Genomic DNA, 14,993 nt, shown 5'->3' with positions numbered 1-14,993 from the left:
TGGGAATACAGCAGTCACCTAAACAGACAGAAGATTCCTGACCTCATGGAGCTTGTGTTCTAGGTGGGGGAGAGGGTCATGAATAAGTGAAATACACATGCCAGATAAGGTCATAAAGGAGGATAAGACACAGAAGTAGGACAGGGAATACAGGCAATGAGGTTGTTATAATTTTAAATAGAGAGCCAGGGACTTCCCTGGTGGCACAGTGCTTGAGAATCCATCTGCCAGTGCAGGGGACATGGGTTCTATCCTTGGGCCAGGAAGATCCCACATTTCGCAAAGCAACTAAGCCCCTGTGCCACAACTACTGAGCCTGCACTCTAGAGCCCATGAGCCACAACTACCGAAGCCCGAGCACCTAGAGCCTGTGCTCTGCAACAAGAGAAGCCACTGCAGTGAGAAGCCTGTGCACCACAACTAGGAGTAGCCCTCACTCGCCACAACTAGAGAAAGCCTGCACGCAGCAATGAAGACCCAACACAGCCAATAAATAAATAAATTAAAAAAAATAGAGAGTCAGGGAAGATCTCAGTGAGAAGGGAGATTTGATCCAAGAACTAATGTCTGTGAGGGAGTGAGCGACACGAGTATCTGGGGAGAAAGTATCTTAGGCAAAGGGCACAGCCAGTGCAAAGGCCAGAGCTTTTTTTCCCCCTCATGCTCGAGGCCCTGCTAGGAGGCCAGTGTGGCTGGGCACAGAGAAGGAGGGGAGAGGATGAGAAACTCCAGACCTAAGGTCTTGTAGGGCCCCTGTTAGGGTCTGGCTCCTTCTCTGCATGTGACACGATGCCTTCAGATGGTGATGAGCAGGGGCCTGACATGGTTTGACCGAGATCTTACAAGGATCACTCTTGCTGCGAAGTTGAAAACTTAGGGGGCCCAGGAGAAGCAGAGAGATCAGGCAGGCACTCTGAGCAGAGGTACGGAAGATTGTTATCAGAAGCCAAAGTGTTTGGGCCATTCGTAAAAGCACAGTATTCTAAAATTAAAAAAGAAAAGAAAGAGTTCTACATTCTAGACCAAATGAGAATAAACTGGGCTCCAAGGAAGTCACTTAAAATTGGACAGAAAGTGAGACAGGCAAGTGAGCACTGTAATCACCTGACAAGGTAGTAGGTGAGGCCGAATTCAGGTAGAGACTGCCACGCCTGGATGAACCGCAGCTTGGCTTCGACCAGGGGCATCTGGGCCACGTTCTGATGGGCTTCCAGGATGCGGGCTGCCAGCTAAGCAGAAGCGGGAGACGTCAGATTCCCCTTAGCAATCATCCTGCTGGCTCCAGGTCCACAGCAAGAAGAACAACGCAAGGCCCAACTGCAGCTCCACAAAGACAGTTTCTCCCATTCATTCATTCATTCATTCACACACTCTCTCTCTCTCTAATACATGCAAATCACCATGGAGAAACAGGAAGACTAGCCAACACATAAGCCTCTAAGCTTCATGTAGATGAGGAGTCCTGAGTCCTTCTTTCTGGGGTCTGTGGAATCTCCATGGACAGTGGTTCTACTTGAATCAGTTTATCTGTGTAACTTTCAACCCACTCTTATGGAAGCATAATTTAAAATTTTAATTTGTGGGGACTAAATCATTCTTTTAAAATTAGGTTTATTCTGAGAATATTGCCTTGCTCAGTCAGCAGTACAGTCACTGCTAACAAAATTAACAATAATTTCTTAATACCATCTAACATCCAGTTCATAGTCAAATTTCCCCATGAGCTGATTTTTCATGACGATGAGCTCAATCAATTTAATTCTTTATTTTATTTCAGAAAATACAGTATTTACTGCAAACAATCTCCCCAACCAGATTAGCAGTACCTGTTTGGACTTGTGCTTTTTTGCACACCGAGGTGACACAAAACATTCTGGGTTCATATCCATGTTTTCGAGATCAGAAGCCACCTGAGATGCTGAGTTCCGATTTTTCATCCTCAGAAATGAAAGGATGTTGAGGACCTCTGGCTGGTAGGAGCTGTCTGCCATGGTTTTGCCCTTTGATGCCAAGATGCAGGCTGCCATCCACTGTGCATACTGACTCTCCTGCAGCAAACACCAGAGGGCTGAGAAGTAAGTTCAAGTGCAAAGTTGCACGCTGGGAACAATGTAGGACCTGGGCTTTCATCTCTATGATACAAAACCGTCCCCTTCCCAACAAGGAAAGATACGAAGTGGCATATATTCGGACTAAGTGTTGAATTAAGTTACCACTTAATTTAACACCCAGTGAGAGCTTTTGAGTCCTGTGTTGAATTTCTAGTTACCAAGGGGCTAGAGAATACAAATGTCAGCTTTGAGAAATTCCGTGAGGAGAACTTTGCATTTAAAGATGAACCAAGGACAGACACAAAGGAGCTCCCTGGAGCACAGACAGGTGAAAACCCAAACTACCAGACAGCGTCCTGGATATGTATTTCCATATTCATATCACATCTTTACGACAGAAGAAAATGAGGACAAATTATTAACTGACATATTATTTCTCCCCTGGCCCATCCTTAGTACTAAGATTCTAATTCCATGGTAGGAATCAGGTCCATTGGCAGAGCTGAACCAGTTAGTGGTGGCTTCTATTGTTCTTTAATGTCTGTGCTCATTTGTTACCTCGGGGAGTGAAGGGGAGTGGTCCCAGAAGCTGAGGGGATGCAGGTGAAGAGTGGAATTAATTCCTCAGGGCAACAGCAGGTGTGGTTCACTGAATCACTCGTCTCAGTCTTCACCCTCCTAGCATCCACACCTCTTGCCTTGTACTTTCACAGTCCCTCCCACCAGAGCCAGAGGGAATTTCCCATCTCTCGACTTCGGGCCTGGCCATCCACCCTGGCCAATGGAGCATGGGTGGGAATGACAGTGTACCTACCGACTGACTGCAAACTGAAGCTTTTGGAGGTCTCACACCTTCTCAGTTCCCCTCTGACACTTCTGCCATCACTAAGAGCCTCCCTGGGCAGCCTGGGACCCAGAATAAACCCATGAGCTCAGCCTGCGGTAAGGAACCAGCAGAGCCAGTTGGATGGCTCAAAACAGATCTGCCCAGCTGGCCCCAGCTGGATAGTCCAAACCCCAGCCCCCTGCAGAATGTGTACTGGTACGTGTCTCTGTGATTTTTGTGACTGTTACAAAGCAATAGCTGACTGATGAGTGCTCTCATTTGAGAAAACACCTGAGACAGTTTGTCCTGAGGCCTAACAAAGGTGCAGTGACCTAACATTTTTGTTGTCTTACTTACGTGCTCACATCTCAGGTACACTTCATTCATACCATCAGCAACCGGGATCAGTAACTTGATTCCATATTTCCTCCCTGCTACACTTACGTCTGGCACAACTTCACAGCCTGGACAATAGAAGGCAGGGACAGAACTGAGTTCTGAGAGATCTCCTAGACAAATATCAGATGTGTATCTAAAACAGAGACTTTGAACAAAACCTCCTCAGATTTGGTTCTCTCCTGAAAAACTGAGGAGCAGGCTGATCACATTAGTTACAGGATAACTAGATAAGTTACAAATTTAACATGGATATGTAAAAATATTTCTTTTATGGCTTTCTTAAATATATCATCAATTGAATTCATTTTTCAAGTTGATTGGGTATTTTAACTCATAGGATTGATTATTGAATAAAAACTTTGAAATGAATTAAAGCAGAAGGAATTCTCTGTCACAATGATAAAGGAATTGAGTGTACTAGTTAATTAAACTTTTAGTTAATGGAGTTACCAGTACACTCACAGCTACTTTCAGAAATCAGGCACAAAAGTGACATTGAATTAAACATAACTGTTTTGGAATTCAGAAAGCTTTTCAGGATCCAACAATGTCTCATGTACTACGTTTATGACACCAATTACCACCACTTCAGAGACTTGGACACACTGGGAAAGAAGGGACAGCATAACACAAACAGCCACCCACTGGTCTGCATTCTGGGTCCAGGCTTCAACGGGGAGGAGAAGCTGCAGACAGGCAGCTACTGACAACCCGTGACATACAAAGGTTCCTCTGGGAGTGAACCTGCTTCACTGGGTGGGTTTCATCTGCTGGCTGGGCCATGAGAAGCCATACCAAGATATTGGACCCTCTTACCTCTAAGATTTAGTTTTTCTACTGGTTCTCCTTGTTCAAGTTCCTTATTTTTAAAGTAGGCTATAGATGTGTCTTTAAAGACGAACCAATATTGTTTGAAAGCTTTTAATATTAGCTTCTTGGGCCTGCAAATTAAAGTACAGTAAGCATTTGAAACACCATCCAGAAATGTAGGACACATTGCAAATTCAAGCAGATCAAGATGCTCTAGGAACCCTTTGACACAATACCTTCTTTATTTTCTAAAATAATCTTCAAATTGCTAACTCATTTCTAAAAACTGAAAATGGGGTTTTGATACAAACATTAAAGCAAAATCTCAGGAGCTAGACCACCCGGGGCTACACTCTGGCTCAGCTACTGCATAAATGTGTGACCCTGGGAAAGACACTTCATCTGTCTGGACCATGTGTACTGCTTCTGTGTGATGGGAGAGTATCAGCCCTCAATTCATAGGGCTTTTGTGAGGATGGAAAGAGGTACTCTCTATGAGGTACCTGGCAATCTGAAGTGCTCAGCAAATTATTATTATTATTACTATGAGGTGATGATGTGAGGAACATCTGTGAATCTGGTGACATCTAAAATTTCAGTTTTCTTGAATCTGAAAAAGCTGTCTCTATGGACAGCACAATCTTCAAGTTATCGGACATAAATATCAGATATAAAAGTAAGCAATGTTTTCTGTACTTTCCTCTTGACCCTTAAGAGAAACCACCAGAAAATCCCCAGTGTGTCATGGAAATCACCAAAATCTACAGCTAATCTATATAGACTCTTACTAAAACATATTTTGGCACAACACTGTAAATCTACTATACTTCAATAAAAAATATTTTGGGGGAAGATCTCCAAAATGGGAGATCTGTTTTTCTGTTGGGGCCAGAACACTGTACTCTGGGCTAGACAAGGTTGGTGGTGCCAATGGCAGGCCTCAGCTGGGTCATTCAAAATAGAAAACAAGAGTGCAAGCAGTGGGGTGGGGAAGGGGGTACAGAGGGACAAAGAAGAGGTAATAGGAATTGTATGTGGTTCAGTGGAACAATCCCAACCTTGAGGGTGCATCAGGCTATCTCAGGTCTGAGGGGTGGATTTTTGCATTCAAGAACAGAGGAAGAGAGGAAGCTTGGCATTGACTGAACTCATATATAATTTTGGGCAAGTCTTTTAACGTGTCAGTACTAGTCTTTCATCAGCTAAAAACGTGCTATCCTTAACACAAGGATAAGGGAGAAGATGTTCATTAAAAAACCAATATAAAAAAACAAAAAACGAAACCAATGTAGGAGTTCCCTGGTGGTCCAGTGGTTAAGACACTGTGCTTCCAATGCAGGGGGGTGTGGGTTTGATTCCTGATTGGGGAACTAAGATCCCTGCATACCACACAGCACGGCCAAAAGCAAAAACAAACAAACCAACAAAACCCCAATGTATTACAGGAGATTATTATATAACAGTTATACAATATATTGAAAAATATTATATGGAGTTAACAGTTCTAGGACTTAGAAAATCACTACATTTAAATAGTATTTATGATGTTGAGAGTTGCTGCTTGTATAATTCTAAGGAACGTATTTAAAAGATTACTTGTCTAAGAATCAAATTCTCCAAGGTTAATAGTATTTTCCAAATAAAATCTGAAGACAGAGCCTACAACCAAAAGACAGTGAAGTCCCAGGCATCTACATATTTCTATTCAGAATTAAGAACAAAATCTGCTTCTCCATTTTAACTGGACTTTAAGAGTAACAAAAGGTCTTAAATTCCCTCTGCTATCTTCTTCCAGGTGGGCTCATCCTCCAGCTGCTTTCACACGTCCCCAAGACTAATGATGGTTGCTCCAATCCCACATCCCAGAGGCTGAGCCAGCGCAGGGAAGGAGGAGTGGAGAAGGTGGCTGCATGGGGGATGCTGTACACAAGAATGAGACAGTCTTTGCTACACTGAAGACTACGACACTGTTGAAAGAAACTGGAGAAGACAGAAATAAATGGAAAGATACTCCATGCTCGTGGATTGGAAGAATTAACATTGTTAAAATGTCCATATTACCTAAAGCAATCTACAGATTCAATGCAATCAAAATCCCAAGGACATTTTTCACGAAATAGAACAAAAAATTCTAAAGTCTATAATGGAACCACAAAAGACTCCAAATAGCCAAAGCAATCCTAAGGGGGAAAACAAAACAAAACAAAAAACAAACAAATGAGAAAACAAAGCTGGAGGTATCACACTCCCTGATTTTAAACTAAGTCACAAAGCCATAGTATTCAAAACAGCATGGTACTGGCAGAAAAACCCATGTGGATATGGACAATTAATTTATTTTTTTTATTTTTATTTATTTATTTATTTATTTTGGGGGGTATACAAAGTTCAATCATCTGTTTTTATACACATATCCCCATATTCCCTCCCTCCCTCGACTCCCCCCCACTCTCCCCGTGGACAATTAATTTATGTCAAAGGAGCAAAGCATATACAATGGAGAAAGAAAAGTCTCTTCAATAAATGGTGCTGGAAAAACTGGACTGCTACAGGCAAAAAATGAAATGAGATCACTATCTCACACCATACACAAAAAACAACTCAAAATGGATTAAAGACTTGAATGTAAGACCTGAAACCATAACACTCCTAGAAGAAAACTACTGCCTATGTTTGCTAACATTGCTAAGACATTGGTCTTAGCAATATCTTTCAGATAAGTCTCCTCAGGCAAGGGAAACAAAAGCAAAATTTAAAAAACTGGATAACATAAAACTCAGAAGCTTCTGCACAGCAAAGGAAACCATCAATGAAATGAACAGACAACCTACTGAATGGGGGAAGATATTTGCAAATGATTTATCCAGTATGGCATTAATATCCAAAATATATAAAGAGCTCATACAACTCAACAACAAAAAACAAACAACCCAATTAAAAACTGGGCAGAGGAGCTGAATAGACATTTTCCCAAAGACATACAGGTGGCCAACAGGTACATGAAAAGATGTTCAACATCACTAATTAGGAAAATGCAAATCAAAACCAAAAGTTTAAAATCATCTCATGCCCATTAAATTGGCTATTATAAAAAAATACAAGGAGTAATGTGTTGGTGAGGTTGTGGAGAAAAGGGAACCCTCATACACTGCTGGTAGGAATGTAGATTGGTGTAGACACCAAGGAAAACAATATGGAGACTCCTTAAAAAATTAAGACTAGAACTACCATATGACCCAGCAATTCTATTTCTGGGTATTTATCTAACGAATATGATAACACTAATTTGAAAAGATATATTCACCCTTATGTTCACGGTGGCATTATTTACGATAGCCAAGATATGGAAACAACCAAAGTGTCCATTGATAAATGAACAGATAAAGAAGATGTGCCTGTATATGTATATGAATATATACATATTTATCCACAATGGAATATTAGCCACAAAATAGAATGAAATCTTGCCATTTGTGACTACATGGATGGACTTTGAGGGTATTATGTTAAATGAAATAAGTCAGACAGAGAAAGACAAATACCGTATGATTTCACTCATGTATGGAATACAAAAAAACTAATAAAAAAACAAAAGACAATATAAACGAACAAACCAAACCAAACCAAAACAAACACCTAGACAGAGAGGTCAGAGTAGTAGTTACTAGAGGAGGAGGGATGGGGCAGGGATGGTGAAACGGGTAAAGGGGATCAACTGTACGGTGATGGATAGCAACTAAAATTTTGGTGGTAAGCACACCGCAGGGTACACAGAAGTAGAAATATAATGCTGTACATATGAAGCTTATATAATGTTATAAATCAGTGTTCTGAAAATAAATTTCAGAAAACCAAAAAACAAAATAAGCAATCAATAAATGTTACCTGAAGAATGACAAAAAAACAAAAACAAAAGAAAAAAGAATGAGAAAGCGTCTAATCCTCATAGAGCTTGTAATTTAAAGAAGGAAATGTATAAGCAAATAAATATAACAAAATGTGGTAACTTATACAACAAGGACATGGGAGTGATGAGTAACAGAGGACACAACGTTTAAACACAGAATGAAAGATCAATAAGAATTTGATGGGAGGAACAGGGAAAAGAAATTTCAGAAAGAAAAGTTCAGGGCTCCCCTGGTGGTGCAGTGGTTAAGAATCCGCCTGCCAATACAGGGGACGTGGGTTTGATCTCTGGTCTGGGAAGATCCCCATGCCACGTAGCAACTAAGCCCGTGTGCCACAACTACTGAAGTCCATGTGCCTAGAGCCCGTGCTCTGCAACAAGAGAAGCCATCAAAATGAGGAGCCCGTGTACCACAATGAAGAGAAGCCTCCGCTTACCACAACTAGAGAAAGCCCGTGTGCAGCAACTAAGACCCATCGCAGCCAAAAATAAATAAATAAATTTATTTAAAAAATGTAATTGACTATTAGGATCGTATCTTGCCTGATTCATATTTAAGGGTTTGCAGCAAATAAAATCTTGAGAGATTGATTGGGTACAAAGTTCTAGATTGACTGTTATCTTCTCTTAGCCCTTTCAAAATATCTTCCAACCAACAAGAACTGTTTTTCCTTTATAGGAAATCTACCTTTTCTCTTTGACTTTAAAGACTTTCTCTTACCAATCATTGGCCGTATCAAGTTGTACCTTTATACTGATTTATTTTGTTGGGATTTATGATTCCTGAATTTAATAAGGATTTTTATCTTCAACAATGATGGAAAATTCTCAAGCATTCTCTTTTGAATGTTTGCTTCTTTCCCTTTTTTTTCCTTCTGAAACTCCTAGTTGAACCTTCTCATTCTATCTATATCATATTTTCCACTTCTACCTTTCTAAGTCCTCTCTTTATGTTTTAAACTTGATGTCTAATATATGTGCTCAATTTTAAATTTCTATGACTATATTTTTTCTTTTTTAGAGTTTCTAATAGTCTTTCATTACAATTTTTAGCTTTCAAAATTGTACTTAATGATCTAAACATACTCATTTTATGGTTTCTTCAGATTTTTCTATTCCTTAAAATTATTAAAACTGCTAATCCTCTTATTTATTGGGTCTACTGACTTTTCTTTATGGTGGTTCATGAACTTACATGGTTAGTAATTTTATTGGAGGTTTTCTATTTGTTTGTTTGTTTTGGGGGTGTTACTGTTTTTTGTACAAGGCCCACGTGTGCTAGATTGTGAATATTTCCCTCCAAGTATTTTTGCAATTATATTTGCTAGGGTTTCATAGCTTTTGTGGTTCTGGACCAGGCTGTTTTATTTTTCGGAATTCTCTTATCATATAAGCTGTTTAAATTGAGACCTACATCTGTGTGTGGCACAGACCTTGGCTCTGATTTTTCAAAAGATATCTCACTTCCCCACACAGAACTCCATGCAAGGATGAACCTACTCTTCCTTTGACTGATGGGCAGTTTTCCTACTCCCTGTTAAGCAGAGAAGGCAGCTCTAGCAAGTTTCTGCCTTTAGGCAGCTGCTTCAGTCCCAGCTCGCTGCTTTACAGGAGGCAACCCCACCTTAAATCCCATATGGGGATTAAAATCCCAGCCCCAAGCCACAAGAATCCATGTTCATGGCCAAATCCCCCTGCGCAGATGAGGCTTCTTTTGTAGAACTAGTTCCCGCTTCATTTCCTGCAAGCTGAGATCTCTCAGTCTCACTATAAGATCAACTGTGTATTGACAATTCTTTTATTTTTATCTTATTCAACACTGAAATGAATTTACAGTGAGATTGAAATTTGCATCAGATCAGAGGCCATGTTGCTAGGAAGTGAAGTCCACTATTTATACAGTGGTTCAACAGATGTGGTTTTGGGAGAAAAAAAAAAGAGCTTCACTGTTAAAGAAAAAAAAAATCAAAGGGTTAGTTCAATGCTCTTCTCCTATTGAGGGAAGGAGGCCCAGGGAAATGAAGGGTCACACACCCACTAGCAGCAGAGTTCTACTCTCCAACCTCCTTCCTACCTTCCCTTCTCCTTTTCTGCTTCATCCCCCCTTCTCTTCCTCCTTTATTTTTTTCTTCCAGAAAACATATTATATATTACATTCAATACCTTGAGACCTTTGGTAGAGAAAGTGTCCACTGGCAAAATATGAGGAGAACTTTGTGAGTTTTAGCATAATAGTCACCCTAAAGTGATACGGACCTGGGGCTTAGTTTCAGAATATCATCTCCTTCATCAAAAACATCTATAGGAAGAATAGGGCATCATTTGGTTTGCGAAGAGCTCAGTTTGCTCTATACAGAGAATATGGCAACTGAATTTCTTTTAAGAACAATTATTAATAATTTATAAAGATATATTTGTGTATTCAAATTATTATTATTTTTTCTGTAGCTCTGATTATAACAACATGTGTGGTTGTTAAAAGAATGATCCTATTGTTTGAGACCATCTGCTAAGATCACATTAAAAAAAACCAAAAACTAACCCCTCCCCCCAAACCTGTAGAAACCCAGTGACAAACAATGTTACCTTTGGATGCCTATTTCTCATTTATAGCTGATTCACTGTTCATTCTTTCCAAGCCTTTCTTTCCAAGCCTTTCTTTCCGTCATGTGTTAACAAAAGCAACTTGTGTTTCTTTTCAAGCCAACCGCCTCAGTGAAGTGTCAGCTTGTTAAGAAAGGTCAACAAACCATAAAGTAACTGATAGAACTTCAAAGGGACCTTACTCCTTTCATCCTTACCCACCTCACAAATGTGGCCACCAAGAAAGTAAAAAACTTCTCTGCCTTTTTAACAGTTTCAGATTGACCTCAGGTGACTGATGAGTTTATCAGAAATACTTTAACAGGTGGCAGCAGATAAACTAAGGTGCTACTCTCTATAAGCCCAGCATCAAAGTTCTAGAGACAACTGATTTTTCAACTGTGAAAGACCTTCAAATGGTAGGAGAGTCCTGAGCAGGTGGGCTGTAGAAGGAACTCCAGTCTGGCACATGTGTCGCTATCTTCGGCACCGGCTGTGTCTACACCACCATTTAATAAGCACGTACTATGAGCTAGGCACCACGCTCAATGCTTCCTATGCATCATTTAACTTAATTCTCCCAACAAGCCCAAGAGGAGGTATAACCCCACTTTATTGATCAGGAACCTGCGGCTCAGAGACATAAGGACAATGCCTGAGGTCCCCAAGCTGGTGCGTACTGTGAAGGCAGGACCCCATTCATTGTCTGTCTGATGCCAAAGCTCATGCCCTACCTGTGAACCATGAACCTGACTAACAGATACTCAATTTAAATTCTGAGACTCTTTACCTGCAAGACTCAGCTATGAGGAACTTCTTTCCTCTTCAAGGGTGACTTACCTAAATAATTTGAGATTATCTGCAAGTTTAGGGATATCAGTAATGTCCTCCTGAGGAAAAGCAGACAACATTCAACAAGCAGGAATTAGTCAGGTGGAGTTGATACTATGCACCTGCAGTGTCCCACGCTGCAGCCACCCGCCACGTGTAGCTATTTACATTAGAATAAATTAAAATTAAATAAAATGAAAAACTCAGTTCTTCAGTCACACCAGATACATTTCCAGCTGTTACCTTGGGAGTGGGGTGGGAGCGGGACAAGGCACATGTGGGGCCTCTAGGGTGACTGGTTCTAGCTCTTGATTTGGGTGGCGACTTGGGTGATCATTTAATACTAATTTGTTAAGCTGTACGTTTTTGTATTTTTCACTTTTCTGTGTCAGATATTACACAAATGAAAAAAGATTTTTAAAAAAACTGACCATACACTACCATTTAAGTTAAAAATTTGAGTTAGAAAAGTTTTTACAATTTCCTAACTGTAAAAAGAAGAAAAGAAAAAAATATTCTTACAAAATATTTTGCAATGTTTACATCAGAGTGGATAAGTCTAGCTATATCTAGTTCACTGATTAAACTCTCAGAAGCAATCTGGTTCAAAGTTCATTCTGCAGTATAGGTTGGTGCCTATTTTCAAACTGAAAAGACTATTGTTTGGCATCAAATAAAAATATTGAGGGAAGTGAGAAGGGAATTTTTCATTTATTCCAAGAAGGATGACTCTTCCATTGTAAGTAGTTAGTGGAGAAGTAGACGAGAGAAGTCTGATTTCATGGGGCCCATGTCTCTTATACATGCATCTGAGGGCCTGAATCTGTACAGAATCTGGGAATTTAGGTTGTATGAAATATTTGCGTTTGCATGATACCAATTTCCTATTTTAAGGAATTTAACCATAAGGGAACACATATTAAATACAAAACAATGTCACGACTCATTTTTATCTATTACTATTTATACCCCATTACAATGAGTCTACCTGTCTGATTCAATGTGACTAAACTAATGATTGAAGAATTTAAACAAAAGGGTGGCTCCCAACAAGTGAGTCAAACAAGGAGAGGCACTGCAGTTATAAAGCTGACATTCAACCACACTTCCTGGGTCAGGAGCAAGAGATGGTAAAAGTGTTATTTCTTTATGTTTTCCTGGAGAGTTTTTCTTTATTTACTAAAGTCAAAAGGGTTCAGGAACTTTTTACAATGTGCAACCTCGCCCAGATGTAATGCATGACTAGGTCAACAGATCACATGGTTTTGTATCTGTGAAGCATTTTCTCTACTTTCACAGCTACCTCATTCTTCTTGACTTAAGTTAAAGGGCCAATTCACGATCCACTCGAGTGGAATGCAGCCCTCAGCAGTTTCTCCCTCATGCCAAGCTAGCTTATCTTTAGGAAGAAATACAATACAAAAGAATTGTCACTGGGAGTGATGAAAATACCTTACAGTCTCCTACATAGCTGACCTGAGAAAAGCTAGTCAGTTCTTGCTAGGTTTAAGTTTGTCAGATGAAGAGAGTATTTTCTTTTCTCAAAATCAGACAAAATATTCTCTTATTTATAATAAAAAAAAAGCTCATCTATATTTGTCCATCAGTCAGAACAAAGCCACAATTCTGAGTTATCAGAAAAATCCATACCAAAGTGTTGTCTGCTTTCCCGCCTTCTAGGGTCACTTCCAAATTAGAAAGTGCTGCTTCTACTTCATCGACCTCAGACTCATTTGTAAAATCCTGTATTTCAGCGGACAACGACAGTTTGCTAATGTGATACTACAACAAAAACAGAGGTTTTAGGAATGTTATAAACACAAAGGAAACCATCAGCTATTTCTTCTTTGAAGACAATTCCCCTGTAATACTGAACATGTCCTGGAAGGAGATCTCCTGGCTATGCAGGGAAAATGGCACATAGTTTAAATTACTGTGAGATTTATGGTCAGTCATATCCCAACTTGCTTCTTCACCATCACTGGTTGACCTTGCAGTGCAGAAGAGATGAGGAAGGCAGGACTGATGCCTTATAAGATGTGCATGTGGGTGGGTTATGAGGAATATTTTAAACTTAAACTTACTACCCTCATTTTCAACTCTTTTTCAAAGAAAAAAAAATCAGTAGGAAGAAAATGAAACTTTAAGGAGAACAAATTTGCTCTGTCTCCTCCAGAGAAAGGTACTGATGTTCCCATACCTGTAGTGCTGCAAAGATCAACATTTCTTCCTCTGTGCAGTCAATTTCTTCCAAGAGAATGGTCCACCTGGCTTGTTCATAGAGTTGGTTTATTCGGACAGCATCATACTAGAGAAAGAAACAGGGGTGTGTGTGTGTGTGTGTGCGTGAGGGGGCATATTTACATTCCACAATACAAAAAGTTCTAGAGGCCAATCCTTGTTAATCAGATGCAGAGTTTCTTTCAGGTAACTGAAAGAAACCTCTCTAACTTTCCACTGCCCCAGCTCATTTTACTTCTGAATCAAGAACTATCTTTCTCAAAATATTTTCCAGAGCTTCTTCAAGGGGCCAAACTGACCCAACTTAGATTCCATTATTTTCCCTTTCTTATCACAATTCTATTGCTGGGAAACACAGGTGGTGAATGGTTTCTGTGATAAGCAGTATAAGGAGAAGGGGTCCCCAGGCTGATCTGCAGACACTGTAATTCTAATCAGAATCTGACAGGGGTTTTTAGTGGAACTTCTTACAAGCTGATCAACTGGGCTCAAAGACACAACGTTCAAATATCTCCAAGAATATTTTGAAAAAGAACAACGTAGGGGAGACACTTGCCCTCCCAAATATTAAAACATATAATAACGTGGCAGCAACTGAAAGAGTGTGGTGTTGGTACAGCAATGCACAAAATGTCAATAAAGCAATATCTAGCAACAGACCTATGTATGTATATAATTTAATATAAATAAAATGGCATTTTATCAGCAGGGGAAGAAAGAAGTCAACATTGTAATAGTGTTAAAAATGCCTAGCAATTTGGAGAACAAAAATTGAAAATCACAAAACAATCTTACACATCCAAAATATATAAAATACAGACAGATTAAAGAATCTAAACATGCAAAACCACAATGAGATACCACTTCACACCCATTAGGATGAATCTAATCTAAAAGATAGATAATAACAAATGTTGGTGAGAATGTGGAGAAACTGGAAACCCTGTGCATTGCTTGTGGGAATCTAAAATGGTGTCGCCTCCATGGGAAACAGTTTGGTGGTTCCTCAAAAAGTTGAACATAGTATAGATCCAGCAATTCCGCTCATAAGTGTATACTGAAAAAAACTGAAAAAGGACCTCAAACTAATATACCAGTGTTCATAGTAGCATTATTCACAACAGCCAAAAGCTAGAAACAACCAAAACATCTATCAACAGATGAATGAATAAACAAAATGTAGTATATATTGACACAATGGAGTATTACTCAGCCTTAAAAAGGAAAGGAATTCTGATACACACCACAACGTAAATGAACCTTGAAGATATTCTGCTCAGTGAAATCAGACGGACACAAGAGGACAATGATCCTGTGATTCCACCTACATGAAGTACCTAGCCTA

At 39.7% G+C, this 14,993-nt stretch overlaps 1 protein-coding gene across 7 annotated transcripts in view; it reads right to left on the bottom strand.

Moving 5' to 3' along the window:
- Window positions 1-14,993, bottom strand: part of FERMT1 (FERM domain containing kindlin 1) — a 56,234-nt gene that overhangs the window by 16,425 nt on the left and 24,816 nt on the right. For 6 of the 7 annotated variants that reach the window (XM_057701516.1, XM_057701521.1, XM_057701517.1 and 3 more), the window contains 7 exons: window positions 13,608-13,715; window positions 13,058-13,189; window positions 11,417-11,466; window positions 4,093-4,217; window positions 3,235-3,341; window positions 1,827-2,048; window positions 1,105-1,229 (listed from right to left, as the gene is read on the bottom strand). In XM_057701516.1, the coding sequence (XP_057557499.1) occupies window positions 1,105-1,229; window positions 1,827-2,048; window positions 3,235-3,341; window positions 4,093-4,217; window positions 11,417-11,466; window positions 13,058-13,189; window positions 13,608-13,715 (869 nt within the window). The remainder of the gene's footprint in view (window positions 1-1,104; window positions 1,230-1,826; window positions 2,049-3,234; window positions 3,342-4,092; window positions 4,218-11,416; window positions 11,467-13,057; window positions 13,190-13,607; window positions 13,716-14,993) is intronic. The other variant, XM_057701520.1, reaches the window with a different exon arrangement.

The sequence above is a fragment of the Hippopotamus amphibius genome, chromosome 12 (assembly GCF_030028045.1).
Source record: "Hippopotamus amphibius kiboko isolate mHipAmp2 chromosome 12, mHipAmp2.hap2, whole genome shotgun sequence".
Classification (NCBI taxonomy): Eukaryota; Metazoa; Chordata; class Mammalia; order Artiodactyla; family Hippopotamidae; genus Hippopotamus; species Hippopotamus amphibius.
This window is presented reverse-complemented; position numbering and strand designations above follow the sequence as displayed.